The 21,108-nt window shown below is 39.6% G+C and overlaps 1 protein-coding gene across 5 annotated transcripts; it reads left to right on the top strand.

The window, feature by feature from the left end:
• Window positions 1-2,017: 2,017 nt before the first annotated feature.
• Window positions 2,018-20,945, top strand: LOC146474692 (tetratricopeptide repeat protein 28-like). 5 transcript variants are annotated; one of them, XM_085116446.1, is made up of 5 exons: window positions 2,018-2,158; window positions 3,160-3,195; window positions 4,184-4,247; window positions 15,096-17,601; window positions 18,254-20,945. In XM_085116446.1, exon 4 carries the CDS (start codon window positions 15,193-15,195, stop codon window positions 17,593-17,595), a length of 2,403 nt encoding a protein of 800 aa, XP_084972572.1. In that variant the 5' UTR covers window positions 2,018-2,158; window positions 3,160-3,195; window positions 4,184-4,247; window positions 15,096-15,192; the 3' UTR covers window positions 17,596-17,601; window positions 18,254-20,945. The 5 variants fall into 5 exon arrangements, with proteins under 5 accessions (XP_084972572.1, XP_084972569.1, XP_084972567.1 ...); XM_085116443.1 differs by having other exon boundaries at window positions 15,120-20,945; XM_085116441.1 differs by having other exon boundaries at window positions 15,096-20,945.
• Window positions 20,946-21,108: the final 163 nt, after the last annotated feature.

Below are 21,108 nucleotides of genomic sequence, written 5' to 3'. Positions count from 1 at the left end.
AAAGTTGTTCCAGAGTATTTCAACATTTGTTTTCCCCAGTTGGTTGAGATTTTTGGGAAATGGAGATCATGGCGTCGACGACTGAAATGTTCATGGATTTCGATGTTCTTCTTAGGGCCAAAATTTAAAACAATAACACTATCATAGCTTTGAAAACAGCAAGTAATGCAGTGGTTGCCACTTTAACACTCCCTCCAACGCTTGGGTTCCTGGGGCTTGAGCGGGAAAATCAATAATTTTAAATCTTGCGGCATCATTTTGCAAGACTTTGATGTGATTCATAAGATCAGTATTGTTTTTATCACCCCAAATAATATCGGCGTAATCGAATAGTGACAGAACAAGACTGTTAATCTAGTACATTGGGATGGGTAAATGTTTAACATGGTGAATCAGGCCAAGTCTTTGGCTCAGAATTTTGCTATATTCTTGGCGATTGTAATACCGGTCGAGGTACTTGTAGCTGTCAAGCATTTAAAGAAAATAGCTATTAATCTTAATGGAAATTTCAACGTTTTTCAGTTTTCTTGAACTGCCGAATATAACATACTTGCCCTTAGATGCATTTACAGTTAGCAGATTTGCATGCGTTAAACAATTCAGATAGGCAGAGTAGGTCATAATTTAAGCTTGTCTCAAGGTCTTTTGGATCAGTTTAGAATGATAATACAGAGAGACACGGCATACTAAAATCATCATTTCGTCTTAAAAATGCTCTCTTAGGTGCACTGTAACCGCCCCTCCACTTTTCAAAGTCACGGTTTTCACTTGTTTGTTCGAATGTCCATCGGAAATTCCCTCGATCTTGATAGGCGGAGGGGGGGGGGGGGGTAGGAGAAGGGTTAAACGAAAGAAATTGGAGAAAGACCCTGTCTGCATTGGGTGTCTCAAGTGCCGATGTAATTGCTTGCAGGAAACTACAAGTTTTCCCAAAGTTTGAAGTGTCGCATTTTTTCTCTCTTTTACTGCCTCTCCCACCCACCTACTTATCAATGGGGAGTTTCAAATTATCTCCTTAGCGAGTAAACTTGATTGAACACGGGCGAGATGGATGAAAAAGTTTTTGCCTGATAAAATTGGTCTGGATTCTGAAATTCTCACCCTAGAGTGGTTTTGAAATAAGTATTGAAAGCAATTTTGCGTTTTCTTTGGGTTTGCTTTGCTCGCCACTCTCTCAGACAATGAGAAAACGAAATGCAGTACAGCACGCTACCGACTGCCGAAAGTGGTTTGTTTGTTAGCGCTGCGAAAAAGTAACGTAAAACAAAAAATTCTAAAGAAAAATGTCAAAAAAAAATCTGATTGAACAACTGTTTACATGACATTAAGAAATACGAAAAAAGTGAAAATATTTGTGAGACGGTGGTGGTGGTCGACTGGTGTTAGTGAGTTCAGGGGTATGGGAACTGCAGATAAACTACAGGAACTGGATCAACGTATAATGTAACTCCAGGGATTTGATTGGCTTAGCGGCCATGGTGTATGAGCCATTATACCATGCCCGAGAAATAACGACCATTAAATTTTCTTCTGGTTGTTCTCACAAAGCGTTATCAACAAGATCTAGCAAAATTTCCGATTTTTTTTTTTAATAAAACAATTATTCCATTCGCCCTTGTTGGATTTGAGACGAGTATAGCCAGCTCGGCGCTACGCGCATCGATGGCTATCTACCATCTCACATCCAACGCGGGTTTGTGGAAAAATCGTTTAAAAAATATGTTCTTCTCAGAATACAATCTTATCCTGGTCTCCCCCCTCTCTCCTTTGGATCCCTATCCCAATTCCAAGCTCGTCTCCCCTTCCTCCCCAAGTCCCTGAGGTAGGAAATTCTGATTGTATAAAGTTCAGGAAAGACCGTACCACGACAAGCAAGATAAACCGGTAAATTACTGCAAAGCTTGGGGTGGCTATAAAACATAGCAAAAAACGCGTTAGTCAGCCGGGCAAGCGCGCGATACACACGCGCGTGAATCAGGACCGCTCGTCTCCAAAAAAAGCGATGACATCATGCAAATTCCGATGAAATGCTTAGTTGGCGAATCATCGATCCACAACTTTCGCATTACACTTTCGCTTTCCAACGTTTAAGCAGCAGTTTGTTGTATCCTGTCTTTTGCTTTCTGGTTTCATTTGAAAGCGAGCTGTTCAGATAGTGGTAAGTAATATGTTGAAAGTTAACGTTGCGAAAGCAGTGAGTCATGATTGATCAGTCATACATACAAAGTTCAGTTGTTTGTTTTGCGTGCATGGATTTGAGACTTACTCGTTGTAGGACCCGTCTACGACCTCTGTAGAATCTGCGATCGAAGACTGGATCATTGATGTTCAAATGGAAGCCATCCATTAATAGATCATGGTTTACATTTCTTGAAATCGATCGCCATCGACGGCAAATGATGATGTGCTGATGCGGCATATCGCAGAGTTGGCTGATAATCCGCTATCATCGGCGATAACAGGAAAACACATTTCTTTCTCATTGAAATGACGGCACTATTTAATTTCATATAGTTAGTGACTTAAAGAACGAGGCGATTTGTCATTTTAGAAAACACTGCAAAATCTCACAAGAGTATGTCACGCATGGAAAGATAATAATTCATGTACTCGCGGAAACGACTTCCGCATTTTGCTTTCGATTGACTTATTATAAAGCGAATCTTCTGTTCTTGGTATACCTGGGCATACTACACTGCCTTTCTGTTTTTGTTAAACGTCAATGTTTCCAAGGGATTGGTGCGTAACAAACTGCCAATCAATGCTGTAAGTTCTCTTTATTTTCATGATTTGCTCATGGAAAATGCAGCTGTGTGTTTATAGTGCATGTAAAAAAATTTCTAGTTCCAAATCGGCTTGCTTACATCACAGTTCTTGCTTCTAATAAACAAACATACGAACACTGCATTATGCATTATGATATGTTATTTGACAAACTCTTTCAATAATCGGGGCTTATCCTTTGACAAAATTATTTGAAATGGTTAGGAAAGGTTTGCAAGGTTTCCAACGATCGTTCAATAATTGAGCTAACACCCAGTAACTTGTTGCCTAAAAGTCTGCACCAATGTGTTTTTTAAATCGTTTCGAAATTTTAATAATACGTTTATTTCACTGCATAAAACTTAAGTTATCTTTCTTGTGCGTTTGTCGTTCCAGGTTGTAAACAGAAGGTCTAGCTCTGAACGAAGAAGGGTTTTACTGGACAACAGGTGACAAAAAAGGCGCTTTACTATGGGTCGGGGCATCGGTATCGATGTCTGATATAAACTCAGTACCAACCAAACGAAATTAATGTGCTATTTTAAAAAGATTAAATGAAGATAGATTCCGGGAAAAACGATGACCTTTGGGCGTCGCTGGATTGCGTGACAATTATCGTAGCACATAGAAAAATCAAGAAAGCACTTCCGCCTTTATAAACTTTCGCTTTCATGAATAGGCTGTCAGTTTACGGTATGCTTCCTTGTAATTACTTTATTTTTATTTGAAACGGCGAGCTTTTGAGCAAGTGGTAAGTAATAAGGTGGAATTTAATCTTCAGACAACAGTGAAAGTCGTTATCAGGATTCACAGTCAAATAGATTGCCGTTGTTTGTGAATGTCGCTTGCCTTTTTGCTGGACGTGTATAGATTTAGGACTTCTTCTATTGTCCCCTTTTTCTCGTATGGTCACCAAACGATCCATGTAAACTCTCTGCTCCGAAGATGACAGCTGGTCTTACGGAAACCATCCTGGTATCTTTCGAGATCGCTTGTCTATCGCGGTGCATCGGTTGATCGCGTGACAATTCCTCCTACAGCTACTTTTGCATTTCCTTACGCTTTCTGATAGCAAATCGTTTCCTACATTTCTCATGTGGTCCTGTATAAACGAGTAATTAGTAATAAGATGTAGTTAAAGTTGTGAATGCAATTATGTGACGATTTTTTCTTGAGCAAGGCAAAATATTTATAGACATTATAGACTTTTAGCGTATCATATTCTCAGCAAGCGTTTCTAAGGAGAAACGGTGATACAAAAGGATATGTACTTTCGCCTCTTTCTTAATTAATTAACTTCTGTCGTTATTGTATCGATTCTACTTAAGGATGAGAAGGCACACAATGGTTTGTTTAATATTGGGGCGATAGTTTAAACAAAAAAAGATCATTTTTATTTTGTCTGTGAATTTTCCTTTAGAATCTTGCTTCTTACAAAGGCGCAGTTTACCAGGCTAAAAAAGGATTCTGTCACAACAGGAAAGGTAAGGAATAAATACTTTTCAGGGACACCCAACAGATCGCTTCGTTCAATTATCTGTTCGGAAGGCCTTTTATCCCCTACAATTTTCTGAAGGTAATTTTCACCTAGAACGTTCGTAATGTGAAAAATTTAAGGCCTTGTGTTTTCGGATTGATAAAAATGTGGTTTCAGGTACCGAAGAAAGGTCAGCTAAGATTTTCGGAAAGGAAATTAGACCAAAGGTTCGATAAGGTTTTTGGGAAATGGATAATATGCCCCAGAAATTTCGAAAAGACTCGAGTTCCCTTAGAATGACCGAACAGATAAAAATATTATGCGCGGCCTGAAATGAACCTACAGAGCTTTGAAAGCACTCCACATAGCCTAAAATGGTGTTTCAAAGGATTTGAGAGAAAACTGTCGTTGGGTTCCCCTGACTTTTAGGCTGAAGAATTATCACATGAAAATGGCACTTTGAACATATTTATTTACAGTGCGTACACTCGAACCGTGAACGGCTAAGGCTTTTTTGGACTTTTTCTCTCTCTGCAATATAAACAGACTAAAGAAAATTTATCACTCGCTAAGAACTTAACATCTTTTTTCTGATTCAATGTTGTTAAAAAAGGTCGGATTCATTGTTTTCAAGGGAGTTTCTAATTGGACAGCGTTTGAAAAAAAAAAAGGCGAAGAAAAGCCTTGACTGTTCATGGTTCGAGTGTCCGCACTGCAAAGCACTCTTTTGAATGGACGATCGTAGAAACTTGGTGAAAATAACCTTATTTTCTTTTACAACAGAGATGGTAAGTAATTTTGACTTTTTCGGTGCTTGACTAAAAGTGTTTCATTAAATGTAGCTTCAAGTGATTAGGGCTGATGGGTGCATCGCCTGGTCAATTCCACGAATATAGCGACTTCCAAATTTACTTTCGCTTTATACTTGAAGAATGAATCTTTTATTTTTATCCCTGCATTTCTTGTCGTAGTTCCTGTATAAAAAAGTTTTTGAGCAAGTGTCTAAGTTAAAGTATTTCTACGTCGAAAATTCAAGGACTTTTTAACTAGACTTTTGGGTTTCAGGGTAGTTTTCAGACTGTAACTTCAATGAAAAAAATGTAATTCAGACCAACCTTGCAAAGATATACCCTTAAAAAGGTTGTTTGTTAATGTAAAATGCGTCCGCCATCACTCAAACAACAACCGCTTGTGCCCTCAAATTTTATGTAGCGGCTTTTCCTCTATTCCTTCCGGTGAAACTGGCTCTGATTTGAGTTCTAACGCGAGTGGTAGCTTTGAAGGCAATGAGGCTGATTTCTTGCTATACGATTTCATTGCGTATTCCACTATTTTTGTGAAGTTGAACCTTATGATGAGATGAGATGTTTGTGACCGCCGAAAGAAACACAATAAAAGATTGATTTATCTGAGCCTTCGCTTCAAGACAAGACAAGGGAAAAACAAAAAACTCTTCACAAGACAGGAGGAAGAAAACTGTTATTTTAAACCCGATCGGTATTCTATTAATCAGAAAAACTAACGCAGAGAGATTTCGACGTTTAGATGTACTCTAAATTAAACTGCAATTGGAATTCAGTAAATTAGATGTAAAATTTATGAAGTTACTTTTGATCCGATAGATTTTTTCCCACCGTTTATCGATGACAACATACAAGTTGCAGTGGCTTTAAAAGGAAGTATTTTTTCTTTTCTTTAGTTTCCTTGCATGGACATTTTCAATACTGTTTGGGAATGGTTCTCGTAAGCGGCCACTAGAGGTGTAAAGAATATATAGATGGCAGCTTACGGGAGCTTGCCCAGCTAGCAATAAACATTGGGAATGCAAAAAATACCACCGTGTAAATTTTTAGAGTTTTTGCTTTATTGCCTCATGCAGTAGCTGTGACAATGGCGATAACTGTAATTAATGCACTGTGAAACCATTGTGACGAACAGCGATGTGAGGTTGATTGATTAAAATGAGATTCAGTAGCTAATGGGATTTCTTTTCGGTTATCCACTGATGGGAAGTTAAAAACAAAGGAAAAGTCTACCCTGGCCGCTTACTGGAATTACAGATATATACTTGAAATAGATATTAAAATAGATATTAATTTAAAAGTGTCAAGAGTGAGTAAAGTATTTATTATGTGCCCCTCTAAATGAATTCGAAGCCTCGATATTGACAATGTTATTTGGCAATGTATTCCATTCCTTTGCCCTCAGTGGCTGGGAATTGACCAACGCACAACTTTGTTGTTACCATACACCTGACAATAAACCTTCACAGGTACATTTTACCGGCATCTCTTGTTCTTAAATAGGATCTTGCATCTAAATACTCGCAATTATAAATTGTGTAAAGCAATTTGTTGATCTCTCAAGAACTACTGCTTCCAATCAGTCATAGCATACTGTAGTAGGACTAGCTCTGTGAACAAAATTATGTTTTCAGACCTAGATTTACTGTATCTTTGATCATGAAAAATGGCACTAAAATGAAACCTCCTAACTTGTTAAAAGAGGAACTGTGTAGATGGGTGCAGCTCAGGACTTAAGAGGTCATTCCTATGTAGCTTGTGAACGGGACGTTTAGTGGAATAAGGGTGAAAGAAAATCTATCTACCCTCTCACTGTTTTCTTTTCACCCCTTTCCTCACCAGATGACATGTTCATGTACTCCATAGTTCCATTTGTCACAATATGTACGAACGAAATATATGGGTCATACCGTAAGTTAGTTCCAAGGATGCAAGTGCCCTTGCATATTTCCAACTTCAACAACTGTCCATGCAGATCAGCATTGCAATTCATCTGCATAAAATAAATTCCTTGACTTTTCAGTGACTATGCACGACAAATTCTTTGGCAATAAAGCCAGATAAGAAGCAACAGAAATCAATTCCTTCACAAATATTTTCTGTAAAACATTCCGTGGCCTTTGCCAACAAGTAAACTCGTTCGCAAACCTTGCGGCAAAAAAAAAATCGTGACTTGAAGGTATAATACACTGAAGAAACATGGTGTGTTCCGCGTTTTAATCCCAGAATAACTTTCAATAGTCTCGAACAAACCGCATTATTCGCTTCAAACTCGCAAGGTTCAATCGATCATGGTAATCTTTCAACCGTAACCTCAGTTGAAATTACGAATTTTGATTGAATTACATGATAATAGGGCCTAATATTGGAAATGAGGCGTTCGATAGTGATGGCTGCCAGAAATGTTCTCGGTGGTGTTTACGAACCAGTTAAAGCACTTTCTACCCTGTAAGAGAAGAGATTGTAAATTTATATTACTAAGGTTTGAAAGCAAGTAAAATATCGCGCGAAAAATCGTGAACTATCATATAGAAAAAGCCAGACGAAGGGAACGTTGCTGAACTGAGGGGATCACTGCAATTGGCTATTGCTGAAGCGCCTCCCCTGCCATTATTTGCTCTCATTTGTTTTTATTTAATTTTCCATTCTGATTCTTGTTTGTGTTATACATGGCAAAGCTAAACAAACAAATATGGCAACAACGAAACTTCGCGCGTGAATATTATTATCCCAAAATGCGACGCTTGGGATTCCATGTATAAAAACAATGGCGGTTGTAAATGTAGTCATTTACACAGATAACCACAGCCAGGGTTTATCAGCATCGACCACAATGAATGATATCAAGCCCAATAACATTGCAGTAGAACGAGGTAGAAATGATGCGGATTTGATACCGATTGTAATAGACTTGGCAAAGCTTCTTTAATACTGCACGGTGCTGGAGTGGTGTCTTGAGGTGCTAGAGGGATGCCAGAGTGGTTTCTGAGGAAGAGATGCATGTAAATTCCCCTTTCTGGCTCCGGAATTCTACACCAAGACCAAAGGCAAAGCACGAGAAGTGACATTTTTCTTTAGGATGCACTCTTAGGCGGATTTTCCATGTTGCAATACATTCGCCTTTGAAACGCTGAATATACAGATGCTGTCTTTCGGATGATAATCTTGAACGCCCGGAAATTTTGAGGCAATTGAAATAAGCGATTTTAAGTCAGGCCCTAGAACCTGCAAGTGACCTTAAGGAGGCTTGCAGCAGTTTTTTCTGGACAATCTTTACAATCTCCCATAGAAGATAAACTTCGATCTCCTTCATACAACATCATTTCAACATATGATCAAAGTTAATTTTTTTATCGGTTTCCAAGAAACAACTATTACCATAGCAACGGTAGCCATCTTATGCATTGTCTATTATCTAATCATACACTTCATGTCGAAACTTAAGCGATTTAAAGTAATCCAATGACGGAACTTGCAGGCGAAATTAGAAAAAAAATCTGTAAAAGCGTTTTCAAGTAAATAACGAGTCAAATTTGGGGTGATTTTGTTTATTGCCGCTTATTTTACCAATATCGCTGTCAAAATAAAACTTGACACTTTCTCCTTCCTGTTAAAAGATCTTTTTTCATAGCAAAACATTTTAAATATATATTGAGCTTCATGGGGAGTTCTGATTTTAAGATATTTATGTTGAAAACAGTTCAAATAAAATTTAACAGAAAAATCTGTAGGGGCACTTTTATGATATCTGGGTTGATGCAAAGTGCGAACTTTCTTAACTGATCTGCGCTTTAAACGCAAAAGAAAGCAAACTATTGAGCGTGAAATAAATGTTCCTGAACTCAGTAAGGGGTGTGAACGATTAAAAATTATGTGTATTGGCCGGCGGAATCTCGGACTCGCCAGAGTTTTGACCATCTCGTAGTCTCAAATTTGGTAACATGGATCTCGGGTACTCACACTGTGATTCTCTTAATTGTATCCTATGCTAAAGAGCGTAGGGCTCACAATGAAAGTCGCTATTTGTGTTTGCAGAAGAACTAACCAACACATTAAGCCTAAGAACTGTCAGTATCCTGTAATTCCGTTCATTTTTTTCGGATATTTTTAACGCATCTTAAGTCTCTGGCCCGGATTTGTTGAAAACAGTAAAGTATCGGTCTCGGATTTTTAAACAAGGGTCTCGCAAAGTCTCAGATGATTGACCATTCTATACCTCTTCAATACATGCTAAGACCAATCAAATCGAAACTAATATTAAAGGCAGCTTGCGAGTGAATCAACGGGTGATCCAAAAAGGTCGGTAATATTTCTACATTGTCAGTCTGTTTCTGAAGACGTAAAACCTTTTTTACCGAGAGCAGCGGGTTATAACGCCTTTGGCCTTCAAGTTGTTTGTTTTCCATCGAGGGTAAAATTAAAATAAGAAAGGAATGCAGGGATAACCATAGAGGTACCTCCAGTTAGACCCGCCTGAATCTTGTCATGCCACCTCGAACGTAACTCAACCCAAGTTCAAATAGAAGCCGAAGAGAAGATGGTTTTCCTATAATGGTGCACTTGGAGGCCTAGAAGAGCGGCTGAATTCACTCGCTGCACTAGCTGCTCTTCTTGGGCTCATGTGCGCAGCATTTTCTTACAGAACATAGAAAACCATCTTCTATTTGGTGGATAAATAGATACAGCGTTATAGTATTTGCATCCCTGATCTGTTTTTGTCCCCCACAAAACGTTTGATGTGAATCCAAGTCCACTGCGAAAACTACTCCACCACTCTATAATTTAAACTTTGATGGTCGTTGCTGTTACAAACCAAAGAAGCTTACAATTGCTCACCCTAGACTATGCCATTTTGTTATCTTCAAAATGTTCTTGCTGCTTACAGAGAAGAAAGCGTCTTCTCTACCCTCGACGATTTTTTTCCATTGCTACCATCTGAAATCACGCGAGGGAAACTTCCATTTGCTCCATTTCCTCAGTTGCTGTTGTGTAGTAACACTCAGCAATGTATTGGGGATGTTTTACGACTCACCAAGTGTGGTTGGAGCCATTTAAGAACGGATCTGAGGGCTCGTAACTCGACTGGGAAGTCTGTCTGAACAACATCTCTTTGAATGGGACCTTTAGTTTAAAGTGGAACCACAGAACCTTTAATTATTATCCCTTTGAAAGTCGCACTTACTTATCATGGTCATGTCAGTATTTTTCGTCTAAAAACCAATTGTTTTCGTGACAAGAGCCCCATCCACAACAACAAAATATGTTTAACAAGAAGCTGTTTCCAGCTTATACTCGGGCCATATTTGACTGTGTGGTGCGTAAAGCCTACAATCTTCTAACAGTGATAACCTCAGGCTATCTATTTGGGGGGAATTGGCGATGCTGCGAGCAAGCTCTCTTGGGGGTGGATCCTCTTTCCCCCTCCCGCCCCCCACCCCCAAGAGAGCTTGCTCGCAGGCTACCAAATAGATAGATACAGAGATATAGTGATGCAATAAGTAACCACCAGATAGAATTACATTCTTGCAGTCAGAATGAAATACAGGGGAAAACGACATTTGTCATACGAATGCTTTTTATAATCCCTGGGCTTTAATCCTTACGTTTTCACCTTTTGTTTAGAGACAGAAACCTTTTGTACCGTCCTAATATGTATGTGACGCCGGGTCAATGACGGATCGTAATTTTCGGTTTGATCTAGACCCGGGGAGTACTCCCTTATGTGACCTTAACGGGGACGTGCGGCCCGATAGGGTATGGTTTTCAGGGTGTTTTGTCTTGAACGGGGTATCTATTTCATCACTTTCTGTCTTAAACAGGATATCCCTACATTACCTAATGGCTTAAACAGATTGTGATTGCCATTGCATTAAAATACAGTAAGAAACTAGTGTATTCTTATTTCATTCTAGTCTTAAACAGGGTGTGATTTTGGGTTAAATGTCTTAAAAAGAGTCTGAAAATTTTGAATTCTGTCTTAAACGGGATAGGGAAATCGGAGAATTGTGTCTTAAACAGGGTCAGGGTTTGAACGCCCGGGCCGCACCTCCCTACCCAAGCGTTTATATCCTTGTACGTTTTTTAATGTTTCGCTGTTTATATTTTTAAATGAAATTCAGGGGAAAGCATTTGTTATTCACCTTTCATTTGAAGACAGAAACCGTTTCTACATTGATTGTTTTTCTGTAGTAAACGTGAGATATCTTTATCTATCTTGGCCCGCGAGGTCATAGACTGATTTAGTTGCCAAATTTTCGGTTAAACAAAACTAACCTTGAGGCACTCAGGTTAGCCTAAAGAACACTCCGGTTAACCTAAAGAGCACTCCAGTTAGTCTAAATAGCACTTAGGTTAGCTTAAATAGCTCCCCGGTTAGCTTAACAGTTAGCAGTTTATGTTGGGGTTGTTCATGCCTCGCATGCCTTTCATGTTTTGTTCATGCCTCGTACGTCTGGCTCGCATATTGTAAACACTCTTCATGGACCGAAAACACAGAACGCGACCGAGAATTTAAAGAATTTGATAGCACGACAGAAAACGTAACTCGTACCAGCCAAGTACAAAAAACGAGACCGAGAACAATAACTCTTGGCCCGAAGTCTTATCTCTCGGCCCATCGCGATCCCCCCCCCCCCCCCCCAAAAAAAAAAAAAGAATTTGATAATACTACCGAAACCTTAACTCGGTCCGCCTTACGGCCCGAGTAATTAAACCGGATTTTAAAAAAATTAAAGTAAACTTTACCTTATGCTTTCATTTGTGCTAAATCTGTAGTCGACAAAAATCCGAAAGCAGCATTTATGAAGGAAACAATTTTAAACTGTGTTTATAATTGTTTCCTTCATAAAAGGAACGGCTATTAAACATGTTTAAGCCTTGGTGTGAATGGGGCATAGGATTGAGATTGTGATAATATTTTGATCTTGTTGTCATACCTAGTTCTTTACGGTGTTTTTATTTGCATACCGTGTTGAGGATTACCATATTCCCCAGGATAACAGACGTCCTACAATGGGTGCGGTTACACTAGACCTCATCCTTAAAGCTCCCCTTGGGAAAATAGCTTGGGTTGGGTTCAGTCTAGGTTTTGATCGATTTCATGCTTGCGGTTACACGCTGATAAATTGCCCAAGGGGAACGGTAAACCTTTACCCTATTTGATGAGAAACACTGATAAACGTAAACAAGAATGACACGAATCATGAAATGTTTTCGGTAATTTCTGCCTCTTTTATTACAACCTCCATCTCAAATAGGTTTAGAAGTTCAGCATCAATTTATTTCAAGAGAACGTCGACGCCGACAACATATACACTTTTTCCAGAGCTTGCAGTTTTTCGTTTTGTATTTAAAAACACGCCGACTCGTTGTTGGCCATCATGGATGAACATGGGTATTTATGCGAGTGCAAAATTGGTTTCAGCGACCCCTGAACGATAGGGTTCTGGACCACTGGTGGAAAGAGTGAGCCATGTTTTGATTGTTGTCGAGCTTGAAATACAGTGGCGGGTACGATTTGACCTAACGATGAACACAGCACGTAAACAACACATGATTTTTAGTGTTTGGTACATTTCACTTTCTCATGATTGGTTGAGCCGCTTTGGGTTTATTAACCCAAAGAAGTTACCTCGGGAACTGTCATGGGAAATTTGTTCTTTTTGACGTATCCATGGAAATTTGGCGAAGGCAATTTCACTCTGGGAAAATCGCTAACACACAAAAAGAGTCTTCCCCATGGAAAACAGCCATTTACCCAAGGGTAAATGGCTAGTGTAACCGCACCTAATGAAACTGCCATCTCGAATAAGTCTGCCTCTTTTTGAGAACTGTTTTTAGAACGATTCACCTTAAAATCTGCCAATATTTGGCGGTACTAAAAATACAAAAGCATCTGCCATCGGTTGAAGGAAAGAGGGTAAGCGATCCCCACCACCCGTGAATCCCCACGGACATTCAATTCTTCTTTTTCATCTTACGTTTTTCTATTCAATTCTTGGAATTTGTTTCTTGAATCCCCATACTCCAATAGAGTGTTTTCACGTAATGTCACAGCTTTCAAAATTTTCCCGGGAAAACTACCGCCGCCATATTGGTGTCCCTTCAAGGCTCGTCTCTCCTGTGATTTACATTACAAAACATGTCTATGGAGGACGATAAAGCCCCCCAATTGTCTGAATATACAAATACTCTTGATCCTCTTGTTAAAAAAGGTACATGCAGAAAATAGCGTGCATTGGAATCGATCCCTTTCTAATCTCCGGCAAAAATTACAATGTTGAATGTCTTGCTCCCATCGAGTCAATTGACCTCGTTTCATATCTAGTCCTTGAGACCAGCTATTACACTAAAGAACAATTTAAGGCCTTCAAGAGTCTTCAAGCATATAACCAGTTGGTCGCTGGCTTTGAACAGAGTGTTCACGGACTCATAATTGCTGGTAAGCATGTTGTTTGGGGAAAGGTTCGCCACTCTCAAAAGATAAACGACCCAACTGTTCCTCTGTGATCATCACAGAAGATGACGGAAGGATTTTATGCGCACATTGCAGCGGATCTATGGCTGGACAAAGCGAAAGCTGCTCTCACATTGCTAGCGTGTTATTTTACATTGCAACTTTAAACAGAATACAGGGAAAGCTAGCTTGTACCGATAAAAAATGTGCTTGGATTCTGCCAGCTTACAACAAAGACATACCATTTGCTGAAGTTCAAGACATCGACTTCAGGTCTGCCCCTAAACTGAAGCAAAACTTGACGAAACAGTGGAAAACCTCGATGATAATACGTCATGTTTCGTCTTAGAAACTTCGAAAACCATAGTGGAACGGAAAAATGACATTCAAGCTACAACTGAGGCAGAGTTGAACTACTTTTACGGAAAGCTGAACGCGTGTAAGAGTAAGCCGGTTGCACTTAGCTTAATTTATCCGTACTCTGAGTCCTTTGTTACAAAGAGAAGAACCATTCAAACTGTCCCAAATCTCTATAACGATAAGTATTTAAACATGCAATACAATGAACTACTGGAGGCCTGCACTAAAGTGAATATTGAAATAACGCCTGAACAAGCAAAGATCATTGAAGAGGATACTAGGAAACAATCTACTTCCAATGCCTTTTTCCTACATCATTGAGGACGAATTGGGGCTTCCATGAGCAAGCAAACATGTCATGACTAACCCAGCTCAGCCATCCCATTCCCTTATTAAAACAATATGCTATCCCCTCATTTTCAGATTTAGCCATGCTGCTACAGAACATGTTGTTGTTTAGGTCGCGGCATCAACAGTTTCCTTAGTCATTTCAGACACAAAGGTTTGCCTTTCTCCTTCAACAGGAATTATCTTTTTGCTGCTATCTTCAACTTTTTTGCCTGCAAAATCCATCTCCATCTCCACGTCACCAATCTCTACATCCTCACCACTGCCATCTTGTAATTGACAACTTTCCTGTGTTGTACATGTTCTTTTTTTGTCCGAGATGTAATGTCGGGACCCAGTCAACATCAAATTGATCCCAGCGTTTGTTAGCCTGACCAGACACAAAATGCCTATAAGAAACCCTCTCATTTTCAAGCTTATCTTCTATTAGGTCACCGCGACTTATGGTAGAAAGGCACGCTCGCCTTTTTCCCGTCGTTCACTCTGCAGTCATCTCACCTTCGTTCTTTACGATTTTCGAAATGCAACTAAAGCTCACAGGATCCTTTTTGTTTAAACTTTTCCCAGTCTTGTTACCACAGCCAACGATGATACACAGAACCATGACAATATAAAATAATAACTGAATAATCTTTCGATATATGGAGCGATAAATACAAAAACAAGCCAGCTGACGCTTTCTTTTGTGGTACACCAATATGGCGGATGGTAAGGTTGCTAGGAAACCAAGTCACGTGAGTGAAAACACTATAACGGTTCCTCGTGGAAATTCTCTACAATTTACGGCTCTCCCATCACACTTAACAATATAAAGTTACAACCTACATTGCTTGAGACATTGTTTAACTTTGTCGTAATACATCTCCTCAATGAACATTTCTTCACACAGGTATCTACCAATGGTTTTTGACAGATCTATACATTTCTTTTAAACGGGGTCTGTACTTGACAAAAGGATAGCACAGCACCGGAAATAAATCCTCCAAATGGCCAAAACAAAGGACAACCTGTTAGAGCAACTCCAGATGGTTCTGCGCCTTGCCAAGGAAGTGGGTGACCGTAAGAAAGAAGGACGTGCCTATTGTTCTCTAGGCAATGCATTTCAATCATTTGGCGACTTTCATCAAGCCGTAAAGTACCACCAGAAAGATTTACAGATTTCAAAGGAAGTGGGTGACTGGGCTGCAGAAGGACGTGCCTATTGCAATCTCGGAAATGCTTATCAATCACTTGGTGACTTCCATCGAGCCATAGAGTACCACCAGAAAGATTTACAGATTTCAAAGGAAGTGGGTGACCGGGCAGGAGAAGGATGTGCCTATGGTAATCTTGGCATTGCTTATTATTCACTTGGTGACTTCCAACAAGCCATAGAGTACCATCAGAAAGATTTGCAGATTTCCAAGGAAGTGGGTTCCCGGGCAGGAGAAGGAGGTGCCTATGGCAATCTCGGAAATGCTTATCAATCACTTGGCGACTTCCAACAAAGCATAGAGTACCATCAGAAAGATTTGCAGATTTCCAAGGAAGTGGGTGCCCGGGCAGGAAAAGGACGTGCCTATGGCAATCTCGGAAATGCTTATCAATCACTTGGTGAATTCCAACAAGCCATAGAGTACCATCAGAAACGTTTGCAGATTTCCAAGGAAGTGGGTGACCGGGCAGGAGAAGGACGTGCCTATGGCAATCTCGGCAATGCTTATTATTCACTTGGTGACTTCCAACAAGCCATAGAGTACCAACAGAAATCTTTGCAGATTTCCAAGGAAGTTGGTGCCCGGGCAGGAGAAGGACGTGCCTATGGCAATCTCGGCAGTGCTTATGCATCACTTGGCGACTTCCAACAAGCCATGGAGTACCATCAGAAAGATTTGCAGGTTTCCAAGGAAGTGGGCGATACAAATGGAGAGGCAATTTCACATTATTCTTTGGGTATGGATTTCCAGTATTTGGGCTCTTTAAGTGAGGCTGTAGATAGTTACCGGTCGAGTGTGAAACTTCTTGATACGCTAAGGGCTCTTATTCATTCTGAAGATTCATGGAAAAGAAGCTTCCGCGAGTTGCATCAGAAGGTTTACACTGCTCTGTGGAGAGGTTTATTAAAAATGGAAAAGAGTGATGAGGCTCTGTTTGCTGCTGAGCAAGGACGAGCACAAGCTTTTGGTGATATGTTAACGATGCAATATGGCTTAACCGCACTGCCACCACCATCAAATGATGCTAAAGAATCAATCTCCCACATCTCACGAGAGTTATCTACACAAACAGCTTTTCTGGCTATGAACGAAAACAAAAGCAATATTTGGGTCCTTGGAAGAGGAAATAACGTTGTATTTAGACAAGGGAAAATAGAGGGTGAACGTGCACTCGACGATCCCGTCTGCATTTTACTGGAAAAAGCTTTTAAAAAGATTGGAGCAGGTGTTGGTGTTCGATGTGAGAATCGTGCAATGGATGAGCTAACTGGTGCCCTTCCATCCACCAGAGAAGCGGAAACAACAACAAGCGAATCATCAACCTGCACCAACAATGCCTTACAGCCGTTGTATGATGTTATTATTAGTCCCATTGCAGATGTACTCCATGATGAAGAGTTGGTTATTGTTCCGGATGGTCCGTTGTTCTTGGCACCGTGGGCCGCACTCAGTGAATGTTACAGGATTCACACCATCCCATCACTCACTAGTTTGAAACTGATCACAAGTTTGCCTGAGGACTACCACAGTAAGTCTGGCGCGCTATTAGTGGGAGATCCATGTGTACAAGGAGTTCTAGTGGAGGATTCGAAAAAACGTCGAAGGCCCTTATCACAGTTACCATACGCCAAACAAGAAGTAGAAATGATTGGAGAAATCCTTAAGACTCCACCCCTAACCGGAAAAGAGGCAACCAAATCGGAAGTGTTGACGCGAATGACGTCAGCTGGTTTGGTTCACATTGCTGCCCACGGGCGAAAGGAAACTGGCGAAATTGCCTTGGCTCCAAACCCTGGCTGGACATCCAAATTCCCTGAGGAAAAAGATTTCATGCTGAAAATGTCAGATGTACGAGCGGTTCGCCTCCGAGCTAGCCTTGTGGTACTAAGTTGCTGTCATAGTGGTCGCGGAGAAGTCTTAAAGTCCGAAGGTGTGGTCGGTCTGGCACAGGCCTTCTTGTGTGCTGGGGCTCGTTCTGTCTTAGTGTCACTCTGGGCAATTGATGACGAAGCTACCATGGAGTTCATGAAGGGTTTCTATCAACACCTGAGGGAAGGAAAAAGCACCAGTGTAGCTCTACACCAGGCTATGAAATTGCTGCGAGACTCAGAAAAGTTCTCTGCAATGAAACACTGGGCTCCATTTGTACTGATTGGGGATAGCGTTAAGCTTCAATTTGAAAGCAATAAATAAAAAGGGGTAAGTAAAAACGTTTGATTGATTGTAACTTCAATTTTCTTGGTTGTGCAACCACGTCTTCTTGTGAACACCTTGCCCCACCTTAGTATATTTCAAGGGGATCTGTAAACGAAAATTAAATCACTGGTGCCTTTTGGCGAAGCATTCAGTTCTTCATCATGAACGCACTTTAGACTTAAAGGTGGTCGAAGGTTTTTTCGTCACTCAAGCAAAATTGGCAAAATGCTGATAATTCACGCAATCTATAAACAAGAACTCTCATTTGGGAACGCAAGGTTGTGTCACAACTGAAGCACGGCTAAAACAGCCAGAACAGAAAGAACTGTGCTTCATTTACGTTTTTCTGGAGCTGGTGGTGTAATCAACCGGTAACCAAATTAATTTCATTGCTGCCAAAGAGGAGACGACGTTGAAATGTCAGCAACAGCGTTTAAGATCGATGCCAAACATTATTTTCCCGTCTCTGTTTATTCAAACAGGAATCCGTTGTACGACGACTCGCTTTTTTCACTTTTTATTCTCCCAAGTTGATTATACGGCAGAATTTAACCCAAACTGAAATGTTACAGAACATGCCTGAAGTAGCTAGTCACCACTTGTGTAAAATTTGTTTCGTAATATATTACCTCACTTGGTTTTCTCTTTTCTGCAGGACGTGCAGCGTCAACTTGATCAAGACATGACCTATCAAGGAGTAGTAAACAAACCATAATTCTGCATTAGTTTTACATCCTTGTCACGTAGTGTTTCCTTTTAAGCAAGTATTATATAATCTATTTCTTTTGTTTCTTTTTAATCCTTATTTTCCCAGAGAACATAAATCAAAACATCAAAAGGAAAGCCAAATTTCATTTGTAAACTAAATCGACCGTTTATCGTTGAGCGTCTTGTTTGTAATGATTATACGGATTTTTCCGGTATCTATCAGCCCTTAAAAAGGTTAAACACTTTTAAAATTTAGAGATATTTGTCTTTAAGTTTTCTTGTTTTGATAATGAGGTCTAGTAATGTCTCAGCGTAGATAACAAAGCTAAAGTAACCAAGTTTTCTTCGTTAGCTAAGATCAAGAAAAAGTTTTTTAAAAAAAAACCTGGCCGTCAATACTTAAAAAGCGTTTATAGGTCAAACTGATTTTTTAAGGGCTAACCCTATTAGTCAAAGGGCAGTTTAACTTTAATCAGCCAATATTTCAACTGGTGCAACTAGTATTTTTAAGGACCAGGGCTACAATAAGACGAAATGATGGCTGCATAATTTAATTTGGTGAATATAGGTTGTTAGTGGTTAACTAGCATACATAAGCTAAGTGTTTATAAAGTATTTACAACAGCTTATCAGATTTGTATTCATAGATTGTATACAGAAGGTTATTGTTCATTGGGTCGGTTGAAACCGGCTGGTGATAAAGCTTTACCCCTCTCTGTGAGGAAAGCCTTCCTCGCTTTTTGGCGGATGCATTGTTGCTGGGTTGGTTTATTTACACGTAAAGTGAAGTCTGGCGCGTGGCTCTCTACAACGTGAGATCCTGAAGCACAAAGTATCATATCAGTGTATTTGAGCGTTTTGTGTTCATTTGCATTCAAAATGTTCGTTTAGAGGCCTTTTTAATATTGTGTACTCTTCACGCATGTGTTTCAAATGAGAAATCACGCAGGATTACAACTAACATCAAAAATACGTATCATTTAACTTTACCGATTTTCATATCTCAAAATCACCTCAACAGAATATCATTAGATTTTTATTCGTTTAAAGCTATTGTAGTCAAAAGCATTTCCTACATTTATCTTGTAGAGATCTCTATACATCTTGTAACAACGGAACAGTGTCTCGGGTGTTACTCAAAAACATTTAAATAAGCTGATTAAAAGTCCAAGTTTGTCCGAGAAGTTCAGAAATGGAAGGAGCCCCGAGTACAAAGGACGTAAGCTACGTGAAATTAAAGCATCCCCACCTGAAAATTATTGTTATTATAACAACGGCAACCGTCAAGATCGATTTTTGAAAAAAAAAATTGAGTATACTACGACACTGTTCCTTTATTTTTTACAGAAATTAAGCATTTGAATTCGTTAACACTGCAAATAATCCTTAAAACAGTAAATGCTACGACAATCCAAGAGTACTGTCGCCTTACAAGTCAGTCGCCGCGTATAAAATAAAAATGGAGAAAACAAAATAGAAAAAAGATGACATCAAAGGACAATCTGATATCAGTTTAATTTTGGCAAGTCAAGATTCACAGATGTATTGGATGTATCCCCTGTTGGATGATGAATAAAGGTGCGTGTTCTTTACTGAAAACCTAGAACTGTGTTCTGAGAAAAACCAGAAACTGTGAAAGCTTGGAGGCAAGTGTTATATTCCTGGTCAGCTTTACACAAACATTGAGAAGCGAGATTAAAAACCTGTGTTGATTCTGCAAGCTATTACATCACAGAAAAAACACTCTGAACTGACGTTTGCTGGAAATATTACAAGACTGAGAAATTTTACAAGGCTGACTTCTGCAAACTGAGTACTCAGTAGATTAATTAAAAATATAATACTCTAAAGTTAAGTTGCAGTTAAGTTAATTCAGATGAATTTACATTACATGGCATTTACCATTTTGTCAAGTCCAGTTTGGCCGGACCTAGCATCTCGTATGTACTGCAGTTACACTAGCAACTTTTACTTTAGCTGAACGAGTGTTGTTAAAAGTGCGGGTATTTATCACGGCTATACATGGACGAGTAGTGTCGTTGATTCTTTTACAGCCATTTTAAACGTTACGTGCACGTGCCATCTTTCGACATGCTATGTAATCAGGCCGGTAAGTTTTAAATGTAAGCACAACTGATTTTTTTATATAGTTGAACTTTACTATGGTAGACTGACGTTGGAAAATATCAAGAAGTCAATCCTAGCTCGATAAATCGACGGTTTTGAAATTGAGTGCCTTGCGAACAAAACGGTCGAATTCTACCGGAAGTTTAGTGCGGAACACAGCTGTTCGAAAGCGGTCAAATATTTTGACTTTTGAAGAGAGCTATGCAAATTTAACAGTTAAACACATTTATCAGCCATTTTATGTCAATAGTTGTAGTTAATTTGTGGTTCCTTTCACCAATAAGTGGAAAATTTCCGGCTTGGTAGTTAAACGGTCTTTCAGCTGTTTATCTGGCATGTCGTAAGATAGTTGATATTCTCTGCTATGCACTCAACTCTGAAAGTGGTTATAATTCATATGGTAAGAACAGTTACTAGGTCACGGCAAAGCAAGACGCGACAAATGGCGGACACCTTAGCTGAGTTCAATGCAACTAGGTGACTGTACATGTAGCAGTAGTTAGCGGCTAAGATTGGCAGCAAGTAATTAAATATTAACGTTTGTGAGAACTTCTCTGTATACTTGCTAACTAATAACTTTTAACCCCCCCCCCCCCCCCCCACAAAAAAAAAACACTGCAACGTCCCTGTACCACAGTACGGGTTGTATTCTTCAGAAATCTTGCTAACAAGGAC

This window comes from Pavona decussata, unplaced genomic scaffold, assembly GCF_977016875.1.
Source record: "Pavona decussata unplaced genomic scaffold, jaPavDecu1.1 SCAFFOLD_87, whole genome shotgun sequence".
NCBI classification, from domain to species: domain Eukaryota; kingdom Metazoa; phylum Cnidaria; class Anthozoa; order Scleractinia; family Agariciidae; genus Pavona; species Pavona decussata.
This window is presented reverse-complemented; position numbering and strand designations above follow the sequence as displayed.